Raw genomic sequence first — 18920 nt, forward strand, 5'->3', positions numbered from 1 at the left:
ACCAGACTTGAAGACATGCCAGCATTCCAGCAGAGTTGAATCTCATACACAGACTTGGGCCTGGGAGGGATATCAGAGATCACGTCCTCATTACTTTGCAGACGAGGGGACCAGTGTATTCCAGGCCATTTGCTTATGCCAGGAAGCACATGGTGTACTGTTCTGTGTTCCAGTGGTTCAAGGGTGTTATTAAATGCTGCTGTATTGTTTTAATAGTAGTAGTTTAAACTCTAGAGTTTTGCTTGAGCTACTGTAACTAACTTGTGGGGTATGTGGGCTTTGAAGATAGCTCTTACGTTTGCTGCGGAAAGAAAGCAAACACATATGTGAGCCCAGAAAGTAAGGTCTCTTTCTTGGAGGTGGCCAAGACTCTCCCACACTGAGGCACAGGGAGTGCTGGTACATTGGACTTGGAGACTTTCAAAAGTTGGAGCTGAAGTGGCTGCTGGGTAGGTGTTGCTCAGGCATTGTTCCAAGGTTCTAGAGGCCAGTAATATTTTAAACAAGTCAAGCAGCCCCTCGAGGCGAGCTGCAGGAAGTCCAGCCCTTGGTTTCGTGTTGCTGCGTGGTCAGCGGGAGATAAAAGTGTGGACTGTTGCAGGCTAGGCCCCTCCTATCAGTGGATGGCAAACTGTTAAGGAAAGATAAAAGGAAAGAGCAGGGATGTTCTTTTTGAACAACAGTAGGGTGCTTTTATCACAGACATGCAAGCAAAATGAAGGGGGTGAACAAGAGATCCTCTGCTTTATGACTGCAAGTGCACTAAAGCAATTTCTGTTGTGAAAATATTGGTAGAGGCTGTCTTTTTCAACCAAAATAGTCCATTCAACAGGGGGTGTTTGCATCACATACTGCTGAGGTGACTAGGCACGAGCTTGGGTTTTCAAATCTTTGTGCTCCAGAGACTTTCCCTGTGGAGTACTTGATACATGGGAACCTAGTGGAAGTGTCAGGCTGTCCGTGGGCTGAGCAGATGAGAACGGTCCTGCGCAGCAGCGGTGACCTGGTTCACCAGTGAGAACACAGGCCAGGCTGCTGTGACCTGGCTCAGGTACCAGAGAGGTTAAGGGAAGGGACCTGTCCGACAGATGCTAATCTCCCCTTTTAGAGTTCCCTAACTGTTCTTTTTAACCAGTGGGGGTTGAAGGGTGGCATATGGGAAGTTGCAAACAGGTATCTGTTTCTCAGAGTGGGGTTTGTAGAATGTGAACCTACATGGAAGAGCCTGGGCATGGTTGGCTCCCTGTATGAGCTTAGTCAACACACATCAGAGGCTGCTAGGCTGGGGGGCTCAGCCCAGGTGTGGGTGCAGCAGTAGTGCAGTTAGATACCCCAGTGGAGCAGTTGTCCTGAAGTAATCACCCCCTCCTCAGAAGGTTAGGGAGGAATGCCACAAGGGCCCAAGTGCCTCAAGACTTCCTCCAGGACCATGCCAGCCCATACCCCTGCCTTCCTTTCGAGGTGCCTCTGCTGGTCAGCTCAGTGCTGCAGGTGGGGGCAGAAACCTGCCCCATGTGCCACCTTCCCTCCCAACGCCCTGTGCTGCCCCTCAGTAGCTCTTGGGTTTGCTCAGTTTTCATTAAGAAAAATCCATGGGCTTGCTAGTGTTTTTTGGTTGGTTGGCTTGCGATAACCACTTATCAAACACATATATCTTGGAGTATTTGTTTTTCTTCATAGATATAGTGGTGAATATTTCTCTTAGAGGCAAAATACAGGGGGAAGAGGTCATCCATTAGAAGGCACGGAGGACAGGCCATCAAGCTCTGGTACATTCACCGAGCACAGTCATTCTCAGCTGACGGTTTGCGACGTCTGGTTACCCGCTGTGATATTTTGACCACAGTTCACCGCTTTTCCAGTGGGCGAGGAAAGATGTGATCTCCTCCTTCCACTGCCTTCTCTGAGCTGATAGAGTAGAAGCATTTCGAGCAACACTGTCTTTAACAAAGTAATTTTTATTTTATGAGGGCTGCTGTGTGGAACCACCCTGAATTCTGGGAATTTAAAGCCCAGATCCTAGGTTAACCACCTGCCCTAGGGGTACTTAGCTTGCATCCAGCTCCTCCTCAGGAGAAAAGTAGAGAATCCTGTTTTGCAGCTGCTGACCCTTTACCAGAGCATGTCAGAAAGGCCAGCCCCACAACCTCAGGGCCTGTGAAACAGTTGCAGGATATTGCCTAAAACTCTCAGCAAACTGCTACTGAACTTTACCCCACCTTCCTCCCTTAGGCTGTAAATGTGACTGAAGACAGGACATCCACTTCACAGGAGTGTCCAAAAGAGTCCCATCGCTATGATCCAGTTGCCTGACAGTGTGAGGTGCGGTGCTGGGTGTCAGCTGCACTGTGCCAGGTTCTGTAGCTGAGAGGGAAGAGGTGTGGGGACTGTGGATGAGTGAGCCTCCTCCTGTGGGAGCCAGAGAGTAAACTTCCTTGATTAAGCAAATGTGAAGCGGACCAGTATTTATATCAGCAGCGAACTGAAGCTGAAGGGGTTTCATTTCCTGTTCATCATACAGCATGTTCTCCTTCTACTTATTGTCAGTGGGATTGCATTTGTGATGAGCTCTATTATATTTATATTTCATTGTTAAACTTAGGGGGTGGAGCCAAAATATATTTAAGATCCTAAAACTGGCCTCTGCCCTCAAAGCACTGACAGTTCAAGAGTGAAGGCCCAAGGGGAGGCCCGTGGGTGAATCAAAGCACTGGCAAGAGCTGGCTCAGTGGCTAAATAAACTGGAATGTTGGGAGGTAAAGAGTACAACATCAGTAGCTCGTCCTGGGGGGTGCCATACCATTTGTAAAGTGTTTTAATAAATATTCCTTTGACTGATTCCATACTATGGGGTATGGTAGGTAAGGTATTATTAGCCTCATTTTCTGGATGAGAGAATGGAGGCCCAGAGACTTAAAGCAGCTCCATTGGTGGCCAGTGGAGTTTCCAGTCCAAGGTTTAGACTCCATACTATGTGTCTTTAAGGTGCACTAACTACTGTAGTTGATTCTCAGGCTGCATGCTTTGGAATCCTACAGTATTATGAAAAAGGGGTTATTCTTTTAGAAGTCCAGAATCTGGATGTTATAAGGATGATCTTGATTGGGTCTCCCACCCACTGCAGGATCCTCTGCTTGAATATTCCCAGGGACAGCAAGCTCATTCTCTTGTGGAGCCTCATTCCATTGTGGGCAGCATTAGTTGTTCAAAGCTCTGGTATAAAGACTAATGGAGTCCCAGACCTATTGCTTTGTGCCTCCCACCCAAACCTCGTTCCTGCCATGGTGGACATGTGGGAAGAATGGGCCCGTCTTCCACACACCAGGCCTTCAGATGTTTGCAGCCAGCGTTGCGTGGGTCCAGTTCTTTCTCTCCCTTGGGCTGAGTGTCTCTAGTTCCTTAAGCTATTTCTTGCTTTCCCCTGGACTTGGTTCCCAATTCTCTAGTTTGCTAATTGCCCTTCTTTGAAGGGATTTTTAGTGGTACCCCTTGTGATGCAGCAGAAAGTATAAGAATTTGCATCCTCCCCCTTAAGAGCTACTACCAAGGGTTGGTGACACAGTATAGTGCACAGATGATGTGCTATGAAATTGTGCACCTGAAACCTGTGTGATTTTGTTAACCAGTGTCACCCCAATACATCAATAAAAAGGAAAAAAAACAAATAAAAATTTTAAAATAGATTTACAATATCAAATTTTGGTAAGGATGCAGAGCAGCTGAAACTGTCACAGTAGTAGCCAATGGGAGTATAAATTGGTAAATCCTTTCTGGAAACCTGTTTGGCCGTGTCTCCTATAGCATGTGTATGCATCCCCCATGACCCAGCAATTCTAGTCCTAAATAAATATGTATCTGTATGTATATGTACCCCAAATAGCTGTGTAATAACCAGCAAATAATCTAATATCGCCTTATAAGATTTGGGGAAGAATTTGAGGATGTATGTAAAGTGCCTAACAAAGTTTCTGGCTCAAGAGTTTATGTCACAAGCAGTCAGTGCTCCGTAGTTATCGGGAAGGAGACATGTAATTGCACATACATAGACTTCTGGCAGACTCTGACTTAAATTCCGTTTTCTGTTACAGTAGTAGCCTTCTTTTCTGTTTTTAAACTCCTCAGTCAAGGAGTGATGTGGAAACCTCTCCTACCCTGTTTTTGATAAGCCAGCATAGTAGATTTTAGGGATGGGGTAGGCTCTGGATCTTAAACATAATCCCCTGCAGGATACTCTTTCTGAAATATCTTCTGCCAGAACCCAGAAGACCCTTCTCTGCCATGGAGGGTCGTTGAAGGTGCTCGTGGGCCCTCTGCCCAGCTTGAGTGCTTCCTTATTCAGGCTCCCTTGTCTGCCCACCCCCTTTCTCACCAGTTTCTTCAGGAAGAATAGAAAAGCATATAGGTTTCTGCTGAGTTGGACAAGAAAATGATGAAATCCCAGATCCTGATGGCCTGGCAGAAAAGCAATGTGTGGGCAATGACGGGCTCACCTGGGGAAAGGGGCAGGGTGCCCTCCCGGAGGAGCAGAGCACTAGAAGATGGATGGCTGCTGTGTGGCAGCTGCGTCTGGGCTCCTTGGGTGTGGCAGCAGTTAGATCCTGTCTGTGAGACCTGCTCCCAGCAGAGCTGCAAGGAGTGGGCTCTGCTTCTTCACAGTCTTATTTACTGACAGCAAAGCCTATAATCAGGACTTTGACCCATTTCCTCCCTCTGAAGAAGCCAAGAGCCCTGCGGAGAGATGCAGGAAGAAGAATGGGGTATCACGGGATGATTTTATCTAGCATGTACCAGAAAAACCTCTCCACCTTCCCAGCAGTTTATATTTTAAATAGTAAATGGAATCTGAGTTACATAGGGAAATCTGGTAAGCAGAACCCTGTCTTTCGAATCAACGTTTGCCTGTCTGCCAAAATTGTATGTAATGTGACAATTAAAATGTCCAAATTATTTTTAAGAGGGCAACTCCTTCCAGTATGGAGCCTGTCACTGTCCCATAAGCCCCACCTTGTGCCCTCACTTTACTGACTAAAGCTCCTTCACCCAAGGACAGTGAACCGAGCCTTTTGAGAAGGGCATCAGCAGCTCCTGTTAGACCTGGTACCCACTGGATCAGTGGAAACCTCATCAGCAGGGGGTGGGGGCATGCTCCAGGCAGCTGGGATGAATTCTGTTTGATTTTTCTTCCTCCAGCTGTGAGTCCCATTAAGACACAAACCACAGTAGGAGGTGAAGTAGTTCTGAGGCTACAGGGGAACCATGCATAGGCTTGCTTCCTCCCCCCCCCCAACCCTCCTGCTCACAGGCTTCTGTGGCACACTAATGTCCCAGGGGCATCAGAGAGACTTGGGGACTGTGAGGGTGCCCAGGGCCTCTGGAAATTCGGGCCGAAGGACTCAACAGCACCCTCCAAGGAGCTTTTCCTTAAATGGTATGAGCTTGGTGGATGCTGTCTGCTGGGGAAAGATGGCTTTGAGGGTCCATAGCTGGGTGGAGGCCGGGCTGAGTGGTTTTGTTCCCCAAGAATTGCTGCTGGCCCTGCCTTATCTGAAGCTCACATCCCATACATGCCCATTTCTGAGGAAGCTAAAATAGCTCGTGCACACGTTAATCCCCCCTTATTTATTTATTATTATTTTACTGTGGTAAATAAAGCTAAAGTTAGAATGAGTACCTGGATTTTTGCCCTGAGGGTGGTTCCTTTCAAATCTTCACGGCAGAAAGGTTTTTCAGGGAGATCATTGGTTTGGTATTGCCCTCCTTCCAGAATTCTGGAAGACAAGTGCTGGTTCCCAAGGCTGGGTCACAGTCCCCTGGGAGCTGACACACGGACCACTGGGGTGAGGCCCAAAAATCTGTATTTTTCAGCCCCATGTACGGTTAAGGTGTAATACCACCTAATGACCTCCCTATGTTGAGAACCTGCATTTCTGACAAAGGTCTTCAACGTGGCTGGACAGGGACTAGTCTTTGGGATGGCTCTGTTGGCGGTTCGGTGGCAGGTAACTTCTAACTCATTCCATGAGACTCTAAGATTTTCTTTGCTTGGTGTTTGCTTAATTTTTTATCTGTGCACTTCTGGCTACTCACTCCCCACCATCTCTGCTCCCTATTGTCTGCCCCCCACTACTGCCCATGCACACACATTTTTGGAACCCCAGCACCTGAAAGTATGGGCATCCCCATCAGAGTTTCCTTTTGTTCCAGGTCTACATTCCATTTTCATGGAAGCACAAGTAACCTGAGCACACAGGTCACTTCTCAGCTCGAGCTCACATTCGTTAGATCAATTAGATCCAGCCACTCAGACAGGACTGGGCTGTGTGGGATCTCAGGCAGAGACTGCTGGCTTCCTTCCGGTCTCCTTGCCCAAGTGCTTCTAGAACCTGGCTCTGTAGGATGTGGAGTTCTCCATCCCTTGTGCAGTGAGGGCAGCAAGTGGTTGCAAACTCTTGCCCTGCGCAATGAACTTTTTAGTCTGAGATGGAAGTCCAGTGCTGCCTCCTGCACAGAGAGTAAGGCAAAGGTGAAGGTGGGAGGAGAGACTCCTTCTTCCTGCCTAGAAATAGAAGGAAATGGCAGGCTAGGCACTGAACAGTCTGGAAGGGCAGAAGTGACTCAGAATGTGATTGTCAGAAGTCAGAGGATGTGACTGCGGGAGCACATCTGTTCTCTCAAGCCCTGTGCTAGGAGTTGCAGATTTTGCCCAGAAGAAACTTAACAGACATAGACACTGGATTCACATCGCCATACCACCATGATGTTGGGGGCAAGTTACTTAACTCTCGCCTATGTCTACACCTTCATTATCTTTTCTGTACACTTCATAGGGTGTTTGTTACAAACATTAAAGCATGTGATAGATAGAATTCAAAAAGTATTAGCTGTGCTACTACTTCAGAGTTCAAGTTTGGAACTAAGAACCCAGGGTGAGTGGGGATTGGGGAAGCTAGGCTACATGTGGAAAGTGGCCCCTGAGGGAGGGGATGGGGAAAGTAATGTTCTGGGAGAAGAAACTGAACAGAGATAACTGTGAAGACTGGTGAGCAAGAAGGCCAGAAGGGGCTTTGAACGACAGGTTAAAAAGTCTGAGTGTTTCCTGTAGTCTTGAGGCAGAGATCAGAAGACAAATCAATGGGAGGCCCACACACCTGGTCTTGGGTCCCCGGGTTGCAGTCTCCCCACCCCTTCGTACTTTGCTGTCTTGAATGTGGGCCTAAGGGTGCCTCTCCCCTCTTCTTAGTGGTCCCCAGAACTGGCTGGAACAGCTCACAGTGCCTGTTTGTGCAGGGCCCACTCTCTGTGACCCTCTAAGGCCCCCTTGGACCAAAGCTCATGTCAGCCGGGGGAGGGTGACTTGCATGGGTGCCGCCCTATCCAAGGCAGAGGCTGCACCCTAAGCCAAGAAACACATCAACTTCCTGGAACTCAGAGCTGTCATCGCAGCTGTCCCAGGCCTCAGAGCACACGGAAGGCTGTCCTGGTTAGAGGAGACGGTTTTGCCCTGAGCTTGGCAGGCAGGGGAGAACAGGCAGTGCCATGCTGCAACATCTAGTCTGGTTTGGTTCTGTCCCCAGCTAGCCAAGACTGGGGAAGAATATTTCCTTTCTGCCTCAGCCCCTCCTCCCAGAGATGTCCTTGTTGCTGTTAAACTCCATAGTAGCTCACAACATTTTAGTATCTGAACTCCTCTTAAACGCTCTCAGCCTGTACTGGGTCGTGTGGAACTGGCCAGCTAGTTAAGGCTGTTCCAATCAGTGGATCAACCACCCCAAATATTTGAGGACTTCGGTGCAGGCTCGGCACAGCCCCTCTCCTGGATTGGTGTCGCAAAGTTCCCATGGCCCGGAGGGAGGCGGGGGGCTCTTCTGTCATCCCTGGCATCTAAACTTAGCCCATCTTTCTTTGGGACCTTAGGACAGATTTTAGATTGTACCTTAAGAATCTGCAGGGTTTTCAGAAACTGGATAGCTTTGTTTCTGCATTATCTTCCCTTTTATCTTTCATCTCTTTTTTGCTATTCTGGACCTAGGGATGGGCTTCTTAATCTTCGAGGCTTTACAGGACATTGTGCCTTATCTCCCGTGGTGGGTGGGGACAGCTGGCCTCCCCTCCCGTCATCCTCCCAGAGGAACCCTCTCCCCCAGGCCATCCTGCTTCCACTGGACCTGGGCAAAGCCTGTGTGGGGATGCGAACCCAGAATTTCAGCATCCTCCCTCAGGAGCCAGAGCCTCCCCGTCCCCAGCCAGTGTTGTCACATTTCCCTACAGGAGTCATCTTCTAGGGCACAGGCTTTGTCACCCGGCTTCCCCCTCTCCCCCCGCCTTTTTCCCTTTCCTCCTGAGGTAGTGTTGATAGAAGGAAGGGGTATCTTGGGTTTTTGTCCAAGAACTGTCCTGTACTTTTCCACTCTGAGTTCTGTGAATCCCTCTGGCCTCATGGAGCCCAGAGTAAACAGGGTAGCGACTCTTGTTACTGAGCTTACTTGCAAGACATTCTCAATATTCATACCATTTACACTGGAGATCAGAGGATCAAAGTTCCAGTGTCAAGTCTGTCAGGTTGGCCCTCTCCTCCCCGTCTTTCCCCAGATGTACTGAGAGGTTACTTGGACTTTCTAAAATATCTTTTTTTTTTTTTTTAAATAAAGGGAGAGAGTATGTCCAAATTTTGATACTCTTAGTTAAATTCTGAAAAAAATTCAGAGACTTGTCTCTGTGATGTGTTATTACTTACATGTAGAAATGTTCAGTTATTTGGAGATCTTGGCTGTTTCTAGAAAAAAGCATGCAACAGTTCCTCTCTAGACTCTATTCCTAACAAAATGTGCCATTAATTAAAAAAAGAATAATAACAGGGAAACCTTGCCTTTTTATTTATTTATTTATTTTTTACAGTGTTTTACTTTGCCTTAGGCATCTTTAAGTTTGGATGGCTGGGGATGATCTGAAAGGATATTTTGTTCCCATATTTCTGAAATCTCATAGGAATCTTAATAAAATTGACTTAATTCATAGTTTAAAGGAACATGGGTTATATATCAAGTAAAACCAGGATTCTTCTTCCACTTATCCCAGATGGCTTTCTGGGGTCCCCAGCCTTCCCAACACTGAAAGAAAATGTTAGATGTAGAAACTATGCATATTTCTGTGGGAGGGTCCATAATTTTCCTCAGATCCTTGCCCCACTCATAGGCTATCCCTATGAGTTACTCCGTGTTTCTTCATACTGTATTTTGCTATATATAATGCGCACTTTTTTTGCCCAAATTTTTTAGGGAAGAATAAGGATGTAAATTATACATGGGTAGCACTAATTCTGTATCTATATAAATTTTTAAATTCTTTATTTATGCTTATGCATTAAAAGTATAACTCTAGAAAGCAATAACAGTATCCATATGCAAAATAATATCCTGGAATACAGTAATCGGCTTTGCTTCTAAAAATAAATAAATAATTGAGTTAAAACATTAAAAGGAAAGATTTTTCCCCCCAAAAGTTTGGGCCAAAACCGTAGGTGTGCAGATACACGGGATCACATTATACGTAGCAAAATGCAGTGCTTTGTTCAAAATCCAGAGATCTTTTCAAAAATGAAAGGCCCAAAAAGAAAAGATGACGAATTGAAGCAGTGGGGTGTGCAGTGAGAGAAGCTGTCACAGTGTCAGAAACCACGAGGAGCTGCTTCTAACAGAAACGGCTTGGGAGGCTCCCTCACCCCCCCCCCCGCCCACACACACACACACACACACACACACACACACACCCCACGTCGCAACAGGCGGGTCTGGCAGAGGTTTGCTGCCTTAGGTGCTCAGTAACTCCGTGCACACAGAGGCGTGTCACCGGGCATGTCACATGATTGGGCAGCTTTTCTTGAGGTCCCAAAAGGGAATACATATGAGAAAACACACCAAGCAAGTATTTCTCAACAGGTTTTGTCTGTGTGGCAGTCCATTTTACTTAATTTTTATTACCAGTTCTTCACTCTTCAGTTTTGCTATGGATGCTGTTTCCAGAGACCTAGAGAGTGGCCAAATGCTGTCGCTCTGGGCAAATGCTGCGTCCCAGTTTTCTCTTGCATTGTGGAGGGCCAGACACAGCTTTCTCCCCAGCCAGGCATTTGAGGCCCTTGACACCCAGAATAGACATTCTCAGGCTCTTGAAGGGTGCATGTAATTTGAGTCGTTTTCTGTGTCTTCTTTATAGAAAATAAAAATAAGGCATTTGGTCCTATTTGAACTGTTATGGACAGTTCTTCCATCACTCAAGAAAAGATGTATAGTCCTCCTTTACATTGAAGGGCTGTTCCATGTTTTGTACTTTCTTCAGCTCTTCTTTTCTTCTCTGTTTCCGATAGTAAGTGATGCCTTGCCCTTCACCCATCAGCATTAACATGTCATTAAGATTCTTGAAGCTCCACCTGGAGTCAGTGTCCAAGCCATTTTGAGGTGATACCATCCTTGGAATTGTTGGAGCATGCTTTGAGAGTTCCTGGCTGTCTCGGACTCCCACATAACTGCCACTGCTCTTGCTGGATGCTAACGGACCACTGGGTGGAATTGGGCTAGGAGCTGGGAGCTTTGCTTATGAAGTGCAGGAAGTGGGTGGGAAATGTTTTGTTCTTAATTTGTGCCTCCTGGTGGTATCCAGTGGAGAAATACAGAGATGGGATCATTTTTGGTGTTGGCTCCCTCGTAATGTCACCTTTTTCTCATTTTTGTAGGTTGCTCCTGCTCTGCTCCAGAGGTGGTGGCTTTGAGGTGTGACCCTGCACACATTTGGGCCTGGCCAGTGCCAGCTCCTCAGTAAGGAGGGCCAGTGTGATAAGAACAAAAAAACCAGGTCGGTTAAACTTCGTTGATTTTCCTTGAGTCACAATAACTCTGAATGTTGAGTCTTCCTTCCTCTCCCGTCCCCTCCCCATGTTCCCTTTATGTTGCCCTCCCTCTTCTCAGGTTGCCTGAGGCTTTGATGCAAAACCACGGTGAAATTGTAACTGAATTGCTAGTTCTTCTTGACCTATTGGACCTGAGATGTGGGATGAGAAATCTCAGAAAGGGTGCCTAGTGTTTTGTCTCAAAAGAAAAGCAGTGCCTCAGACAACCCCATATCCTGCTTCTTCCTCCCCACCCCCAATTCGAGACTGTTGGCATTTAAAACTGGAATACCAGGCCAGTCCACTGGGCCATGTCAATGAAGATGATGGTTTCTTTCCATACCTGTGATTTGGGAATTTCATCTGGGTTCCCAGTCCTCTCTGATCCAGTTGGAGGAGATTGTATTAGAATGGAGCCAGTTATTTTTATTTTTATTTTATTTTTTATTATATTATTATTTGTGGTGGTGAGGCTGATGTGCAGGATGGTCTCAGGGAGAAGAAATGGGACAAAGAATAAAAAATATTAAGACTACATAAATATCAATGAAGGAAAATGTACTTTGTAAATGGACCTTAAACTGCTAAACTTATCTTCCATTCCCTGCAATTGAGTATCAGTAAATTTAGGTTAATTAGTTTGAGTTACTACTCCAATATACTCAAGGGTCAGGCGTCTGGTGGGTAGAATTGACTGATACTGGCCAACTGGTGTCTGGTTAAATTAGCGCATAAATGAGGTCAGTGGTAAGGTAGTTTCTTCCCAACATGGAGTAATAACACACTACATTGTGTTTCACACCAGGTTCTTTCCCTTCTTCCCTCCACCATCGCCACATCATCCCAATGAGGAATTCAAGTATAAGAGTGAACTGGAGTAAAATCTTGCAATAGCTTCAAGGGGCTGGTTTGGGTTGCTTCTGAAACAGCTCTTCAGGGATGAGTATAGTGAGTTTTCAAACAGTATAGCAGAACAGAGGTGATAAATCTCTGTGTTTTTTTTTTTTAATTGCTATTTACTTACCTTTAAACCAGGAAAAGGAAGTAAGTGTAGGTGATCTCAGTGTCATCAATGGGTGACATCATGCTTTATCCCAAAGGAGGGAGTAAACTGAGCAAGTATCTTCTTGTCTGGACAAAATGGGAAACAAGTTTATATTACTTTTTTCCTTTTCCAGTTGGGACAAGCCATTGTGACTTTCAGTTCTTATGTAGATTAGCTGTGGTGACTACTACTATGTATTCTGTATTTAGGACACAGTTTGCAAGAATGTGTCTTTGATGTTATAGTGACTGCAACAAAAAATCTTACCAGCAGTTTGGCTCTGCTTACTGAATATATTTTTATTAATTTCATATTGACTATTTTCCTCCTCTTCACTTTCTTTCCCTACATGTTGATAGAATTAAAATATATATTTTTAGCCCTGATTGGTGTACCTCAGTGGATTGAGCACAGGCCTGTGAAAGGGTTTCCTGTTTGAATCCCAGTCTAGGGCACATGCCTGGGTTGTGGACCAGGTCCCCCGTAGGGGGCACATGAGAGGCAACCACACATTGTTATTTCTCACCCTTCCTTCTCCTTCTTTCTCCTTCCCTTCCCCCTCTCTAAAAATAAATAAATAAAATCTTAAAAAGTATATTTTAAAAATACGTTTTTTATTTTAACCTAAAATTTTATTTTTAGTTTTAAAGGTGTTTATCCTATTTTCAGATTTGAGTAAACTCTACTACATTTTTCTAAGTAGAGTCATAGGACAAAAGCAAGATCATCTTCTAAACTCCTATAAATTGGTAGAAAGGCTAATTTTCTTTTTATTGACATAATTATAGTAAAGATTTCTAGTCATTTTATAATTTGAGGTACATTAAAATTATGGGGGAAGTATATTTAAAGAATGACGATGATTTGGGGATTGAAGTGTCTACTTATTTGGATCAAGCAATAATTCCATGCTGATTAGTGAGAACTGCGTTAATAAAGGAGTGAGGTGCATGTGCACTTACATGTGTGCATTCATGTCACATAGTCTTTTTTAAAAAGAAATCTCCCAAATAAACTTTCAAAGACAGTTAAAAATCGAGAGTTCGAAGCACAATCTTTAATAAGTTTAAATGGTCTTCTAGCATGGGGAAACTTCATGGAAAGATGACAGTTGGGTTTTTTTTGTTTAATTTTGATCATAATTTCCCTTTTTTTTCTTCAAACCTTTGTGTCAAGGGTTGACTTTCAGTAGATCGCAGCAAGGGATCCACCCTGCTAATAACTTTTCCTTTCTTTATGAGGAAATACGTGAGGAGTGAGGCTGAATTAGTTGTCTTAAGGAGTGTTTCTGCAGCTAGTCCTTTCTCCTACCATTTGGGAAACCATTAGTTTCATATCTTCCAACTGTCTGGTAAGAAGAAAGTACATTTTGCCTCTTTGACAAGAAAAGCGCTATTCCTGAGTCCCTCTGTGATTTTCCTGGAAGGATTTTTAGTTTGGGACTTCTGAGCTGATAGCAACGTCACTTAATGAAGTCATACTCCCAGACCTTTCCTGCTCTGGTGCCGCACATACTTGTAGCTCCTGTGGGTGTTACCACTTCTCCCATCCTAGGTCTCATTGCCTAAAGTTGGAGGAGGAAACCATTAGAAATCATATTCTTTCTGGTGTTCTTCCTAAGCATTCACTGTGCTGCTGAGCTAATGAGCTTGACCATTGACCGCAGTGGTGGGCTGTCAGATTTGCCGACGCACGCTGTGGGATCGCAGGGTATGTGGCTCACTGGCAGGGCTGCAGCTATAAAATATCTTCCGGGATAAAAGAAAGGAAATCTCTGACCTGTGGACTTACATCTGGCCATGCCTATAGCTGTCATCCTTCTGCTTGCACAGAGTATAACTCGGGAAGGGCTGAAGAGTCAGGGTTTGATGTGGCCATGCACCACAGTGTTCCCTTTGATCATTCTTTTCTCACCACCTGCTTTCCTTTAGGTCTGACCTGTACCTTCCAGACTGTGGGCCTTCACTGAATTCCTTCCTCAGCTGCCTTGTCTTTGGCCAGTTTTAGGCAGAGGTGGGAGGTGGGTCAAGTCAGAGTCTGAGAGTCCTTATGGGTTGTGGGATAGAGTATGAAAGGAAATTTGACGCATGTGCTTCCAAAAGTAAATTACCACAAAATCCTTTTGGCTATTGGGAGTAAGGGTGACAGCACCATAGGGAATATCAGTGAAGGTTGAAAAAGAACCATAAAATACAGTTTTGAAGAAAAAGGAGACTTAAAAATCACCTCTTGCTTGTGCTTCCTGTGTTCTTTGTGAATATTGTGGTCTGAGATTGTAGCCAATACATGGCTTCAGCTTTTTCTTCAACTAAGGGAAAAGATATGAACTGAATCATTTTGCCTTTGCTTCCCTTCCAGTGTCAACGAGTGATACCAAGACAAGAAAAAAAAGAAGTGAAGCACAGACTCATTTCCTACTCCACGTGGATGATAGCTATAGCAAGGAGAAATCTCATAGTGTATCAGTTGGGGCAGAAAATGGAGGTAATTGGCAGTGGGGGCTGGGTTTTCTTCTGTCCATTTTCTGGGGTATAGGTATCTTACCTATTTGTGTTTTTTAAGAAGCAGTCTTTTTTATGTTAATTTGAAATTTGGTTATAATCTTGATAGGGTTCACATCTCAATTGTCTTATACAATTGGGCTCCCTATTGAAATCACTGGATTGCAGCAGTGGAGTTAAGTGAAGCCTGATGATTCTCGGCTGTCAGGTCTACACCGTTCCTGTAGTAGTAGTAAATGAGACAGGTTATTGGGAGGGTGCTAGCCAAATGGCAGCACCCTGGGCTTTCTAATTCTTGGCTCAGCCTTTGCCATTCTGCCCAGTGAAAGATCAGGAAAGGCAAAGAGACCTGCCTCAGGTGGCTTTGGGAGTTGTGTCGGTGGTACATGCTTAGAAAGGAGCAAGGTTATTGTTTGGTGTGACAACACTTCATTTAGATGAAACTCAGGTCAATTTGGATATGAGTTTCGGCTTGAACTGAAGACGGCAGGCTTTTGGCCCAACTTAGAGTGTGGTAATCTTGGCCAGTGCCACTGGCTCTGGCGGGAGCCTAAACATGCCATTGATCACATCAGCAATTTCCGATTTTCAGTTCTATGGCAGAGGCTTCTTAGACGCGTAACCCTTGTCCCAATGACGTCAAGTTCGCCCATTGGCTTGGAAGGTTCAGATTTGTCTTCCATCAACACCATGATGTCAGCGGTAATGAGTGTAGGGAAGGTCGCTGAGAATGGCGGGAGCCCCCAGAGCATCAAGTCCCCCACGAAGCCTCCAGGACCAAATCGGATTGGCCGAAGGAACCAGGTAAGCTTCGTGTGCTAGGTGGTGACATCTGGTGGCTTCAGTCTCTGAGAACGTTGGGAGATGGATGTTTCCTTGAGCCTCAGCTTCTTAAAACAAAATCTTGGATGTGCAAGAGGGGACCCCCCCAAAACTCAGAATTTATTTATAAAAATTTCTGTATTCTTACACATTTAAATTTCAGTCACCTTTCAAAGTACTCTCTACTTGATGCAATACACATATCAAGATGTATTTTCCACTGCTCAAAACAGTTCTTTAATTCATCAGTTTTGATGCTTTGTAGTGCTTCTGCCATTTTTTGTTTCACCTCTTCCACATCAGCAAAATGTTTCCCTTTGGGGACTTTTTTCATCCAGGGAAACAAGCAAAGTCGCTTGGGGGAGATCAAGTGAATAGCGAGGGTGGGGCACGGGGGTCATGATGTTTTTGGTCAAAAACTGCTGAACACTCAGTTCCATGTGGGCAGGTGCACTTGTAAATCACCCATCATGAAATGGGCAAACTTTCTGAAAGAATCTTAAAAAAACTCACTGAAGCCCAATGCAGCCTCTCAGAACATCCCCAGCTGGTGCACTGATACAGATGGGTTCCTAGAACACTCACCCAGCAGGGGAAGCCTGTACTATACAAGGGGCTCACCGTCCAGAAGATAATTCCAGTTTTTTTGGGGGGGGGGGGTGGAATCTCCCCTCGTACTGAGAAGTAAATAGACATACCCAGAGGTTGTAATCATTTTTCAAGTGTGAACTTTTCATGGCTTATTTCAGTTTCCTTGACTCAATGGAGAAAATTTTCTGTGCTGTGGCATCAGTGTGGGTGAAGACGCCCTGATTCTCTGCCCTGTAAATTCATTTGAATGTCAGCTTTCTTCATTTGATGTCCAAGGCATAGAACTTAGTCCTCTACTGTGATGTGGTTCGTTTCCTTACTTACCTTACTTACAAAAATGGTTCATGTTGTTTTCAAAGCCACCTGATTGGCTTTTTTTTTTTACACATATCTTTAGATTAGGGAACAAATAAGCACTGGTCGGGCTGGGGCTGCTCCCCGGCTTTCCACCCGTGACAAAGCACAGAATTTGGCTCCAGAGAATTCCACATCAGAGGCGAATTAGTCCTTTTGAACCTTTAGTGGGCATTAGATCAGGAGAAGAGGAAAAGAGTAAATGAGTGGGCAGGGATTGGGAGGATCAATGATGTAGTGAAAGCCTGTGTCTCCTCCATGGGGAAATGAGATGAACCTTTTAAATGACATACCAAGGGGTCGCCTGCAGAGCGGTTGCTGTCCTGTTAGCAGCGTGTTCAACAAAGCTCAAGGAATGAAAGTAACTAGATCTCATTTCTTCTCTGAATCCATGTCATATGAACTGACTCCTCCACATTTGGTTTTTGGTTTGACTGATTTAATGGGATCATACCAAACCCTTAGGGAACAGGCAGTCTTAAGAGTTTGCCTAGATACCAGGGATGGAGACAAAAGTAAACTTGTTGGGCTTTTGGAAATTAATTTCTTTTAAGTAACAATCTTACAGTGACTGCCCTTATACAGAGTTGTCTGAGCACATATATGATGATTTTCTATAAATTCTTAGAAGTAAAACATTAAGTAAGGCTTTTGATATAACTTGCCCTCCAGGAAAAGTTGTGCCAACCTAAAATCCCTCCATAGCATGGGAGTGCTCATTTTCTTTACTCCTTTCTCAAGGCTGAAGACTTGGCAGAGTTAAACAGTGTTTTAGGGTTGGAGCACTGATACCTTTCTCTCTCTTTTTTTCCCTTGTCTCCACATGCTTCTCTTCCTATGGGTCCCTGAGAAAACACTCAGCCTGTATGACTGTGGCCTGAGTCAAGAAGGAGCACTAGCTCTTGGAAGAAAAGGTTTACTTCTATTCTCACATGACTGTCTTTCCTTCCATCTATTTGTTCATCTCTCCACTCATTCACTCAATTCACAGTACATACCCGCTCCTGCTTTCAGCCAGGTACTGCCCCTGGGTGTCAAGCATTTCCGGATGAATGAGATAGATAAGGTCATTGTCTCCTCTTCCTTCTCTGTTCTCCCCAGAGAATGTGGTAGGTAGGGATCACCTCCTCTTTAAATAGCCCAGCTTAGGCAGAGGTAGCATAAGTCCAGGCTCTGGGCCTTTCCCGGTGGTTCAGAGACAGTAGGTAGAGCCCTTCTGTCCCTGCATGTTAATTGGGGGTGATTGTGCAAGTGTAGTGAAGCAGATGGTACAGGTGTGTACCTGGGCTATTTTCATCTGCCTCCTGTGCCTCCAGGTTCCTCAGGGCACTGGCTTAGTTTTTGAAAGGGAAGTCTGGGCCAGAGGTATCATGGGAAAGTCAGGTGCATTGGAAGAACAAACAAAAACAGTGCATTCAAGGGGGAGACAGTGCTTCATCCTCACCTGGGAGTGCCGTGGAGGGCTGAGAGGGAGGGAGCGCTGGGGAGGAGCCCCATGAGTGCTAGCACCGAGCTCCAGGACAGATTAGCCACAGCCGGACGCTGGCACGGGTGCCAGCTTGTTTCATCATGGAATGGTTAGTTATCACATTAGCTGCTAATTTTATCTGTCATCTCAGGAAGTGTACTCCTTCCACTAGCGCGGCCCCAATAACTGGAGTCAGAGTTCTCCTGCAGGGCTTCTTGTAGCATCGTGGTGCTGTCTTTTCCGTTTGGTTTGTTTACAAAAATAAAGTCCGAGTTCACAGATGTCCCCCTAGAGCCCTGTGGATTTTGTGGGTCTCTAGTATGGTCTGCAGCATGCCACTGCCAGCCTCAGAGAAAGTTGGGGTTCCAGTTCATGATAAACCCCAGAACAATGTTAGCGCCATCTACCTCAAGGTGAATGAAAGATGATTTTTAAAAAAAAATTTTTGCCTCCTCCAGAAGCTAGTCACTTGGAGACCTGGCTTTTTTACATTTATTTACATCCTGCTGATGAATATTCCTCTAAAAAATTTTTTAATATGTAGTAGCGCTAATCTAATAATTCAACAAAGACACCCAAGACTGAGTTTTGGCCTGGCTATGAGACATTTTTTATTATTAAAGTGAGTGCTCTTATTTTGTCACTGCTACTTTTGTTTTGTTTTTTTCTTTGGTGATTCTTGGCTAGCTCCATTCTGACTGTGGGGGAACTGGGCTGAGGAGGTAGGGTGCCCCTGCCCTGCCCCCAGGCACATGCACAGGACCTCTGTGAGGAGTGGGAGTCTGCAGCTGACTCAGTGAGTCTGGCAGGTTTTTCTGTTTCTGAGTTAATCAACTTCCTTAGAATTCATGTCTGTAAGTTTCTAAAATTTGAGAGTAAAGAATGTATAACATACCTAGTTCTCAGACCCAGTGCCACAGACTAGAAAAAAGGTTTGTCCAGTAATCCTCCCCTTATCCACAGAGGATACTTTCCAAAACCCCCAGTGGACGCCTTAAACTGTGGATAGTGCTAAACCCTTTATTTACAGTACTGTGTTTTTTCCTATACATACAAATCTCACTTAAAGGAAGCACTTCATGACTTCTCTTTGGCACATTTGAATTGCCCAATCACTGCTCTGTACTTTGGGGCATTACAGAGTCAAGTAAGGGCTGCTTGAATATAAGCACTGTGATACCTCCACAGTCGATCCGACAACCAAGATAGCTACTGACAAGTGTGTATACAGCATAGAGAAGCTGGACAAAGGGATGATTC

At 45.1% G+C, this 18920-nt stretch overlaps 1 protein-coding gene across 6 annotated transcripts in view; it reads left to right on the plus strand.

The window, feature by feature from the left end:
- Positions 1–18920, plus strand: part of RREB1 (ras responsive element binding protein 1) — a 174130-nt gene that overhangs the window by 91146 nt on the left and 64064 nt on the right. For all 6 annotated transcript variants that reach the window (XM_045841631.1, XM_045841630.1, XM_045841629.1 and 3 more), the window contains exons 2-4: positions 10727–10845; positions 14283–14408; positions 15018–15229. In XM_045841631.1, coding sequence (XP_045697587.1) covers positions 15059–15229 — 171 coding nt within the window. In that variant the 5' untranslated portion in view covers positions 10727–10845; positions 14283–14408; positions 15018–15058. The remainder of the gene's footprint in view (positions 1–10726; positions 10846–14282; positions 14409–15017; positions 15230–18920) is intronic.

This window comes from Phyllostomus hastatus, unplaced genomic scaffold (assembly GCF_019186645.2).
Source record: "Phyllostomus hastatus isolate PE091 unplaced genomic scaffold, TTU_PhHast_1.1 phas_contig_37, whole genome shotgun sequence".
Classification (NCBI taxonomy): Eukaryota; Metazoa; Chordata; class Mammalia; order Chiroptera; family Phyllostomidae; genus Phyllostomus; species Phyllostomus hastatus.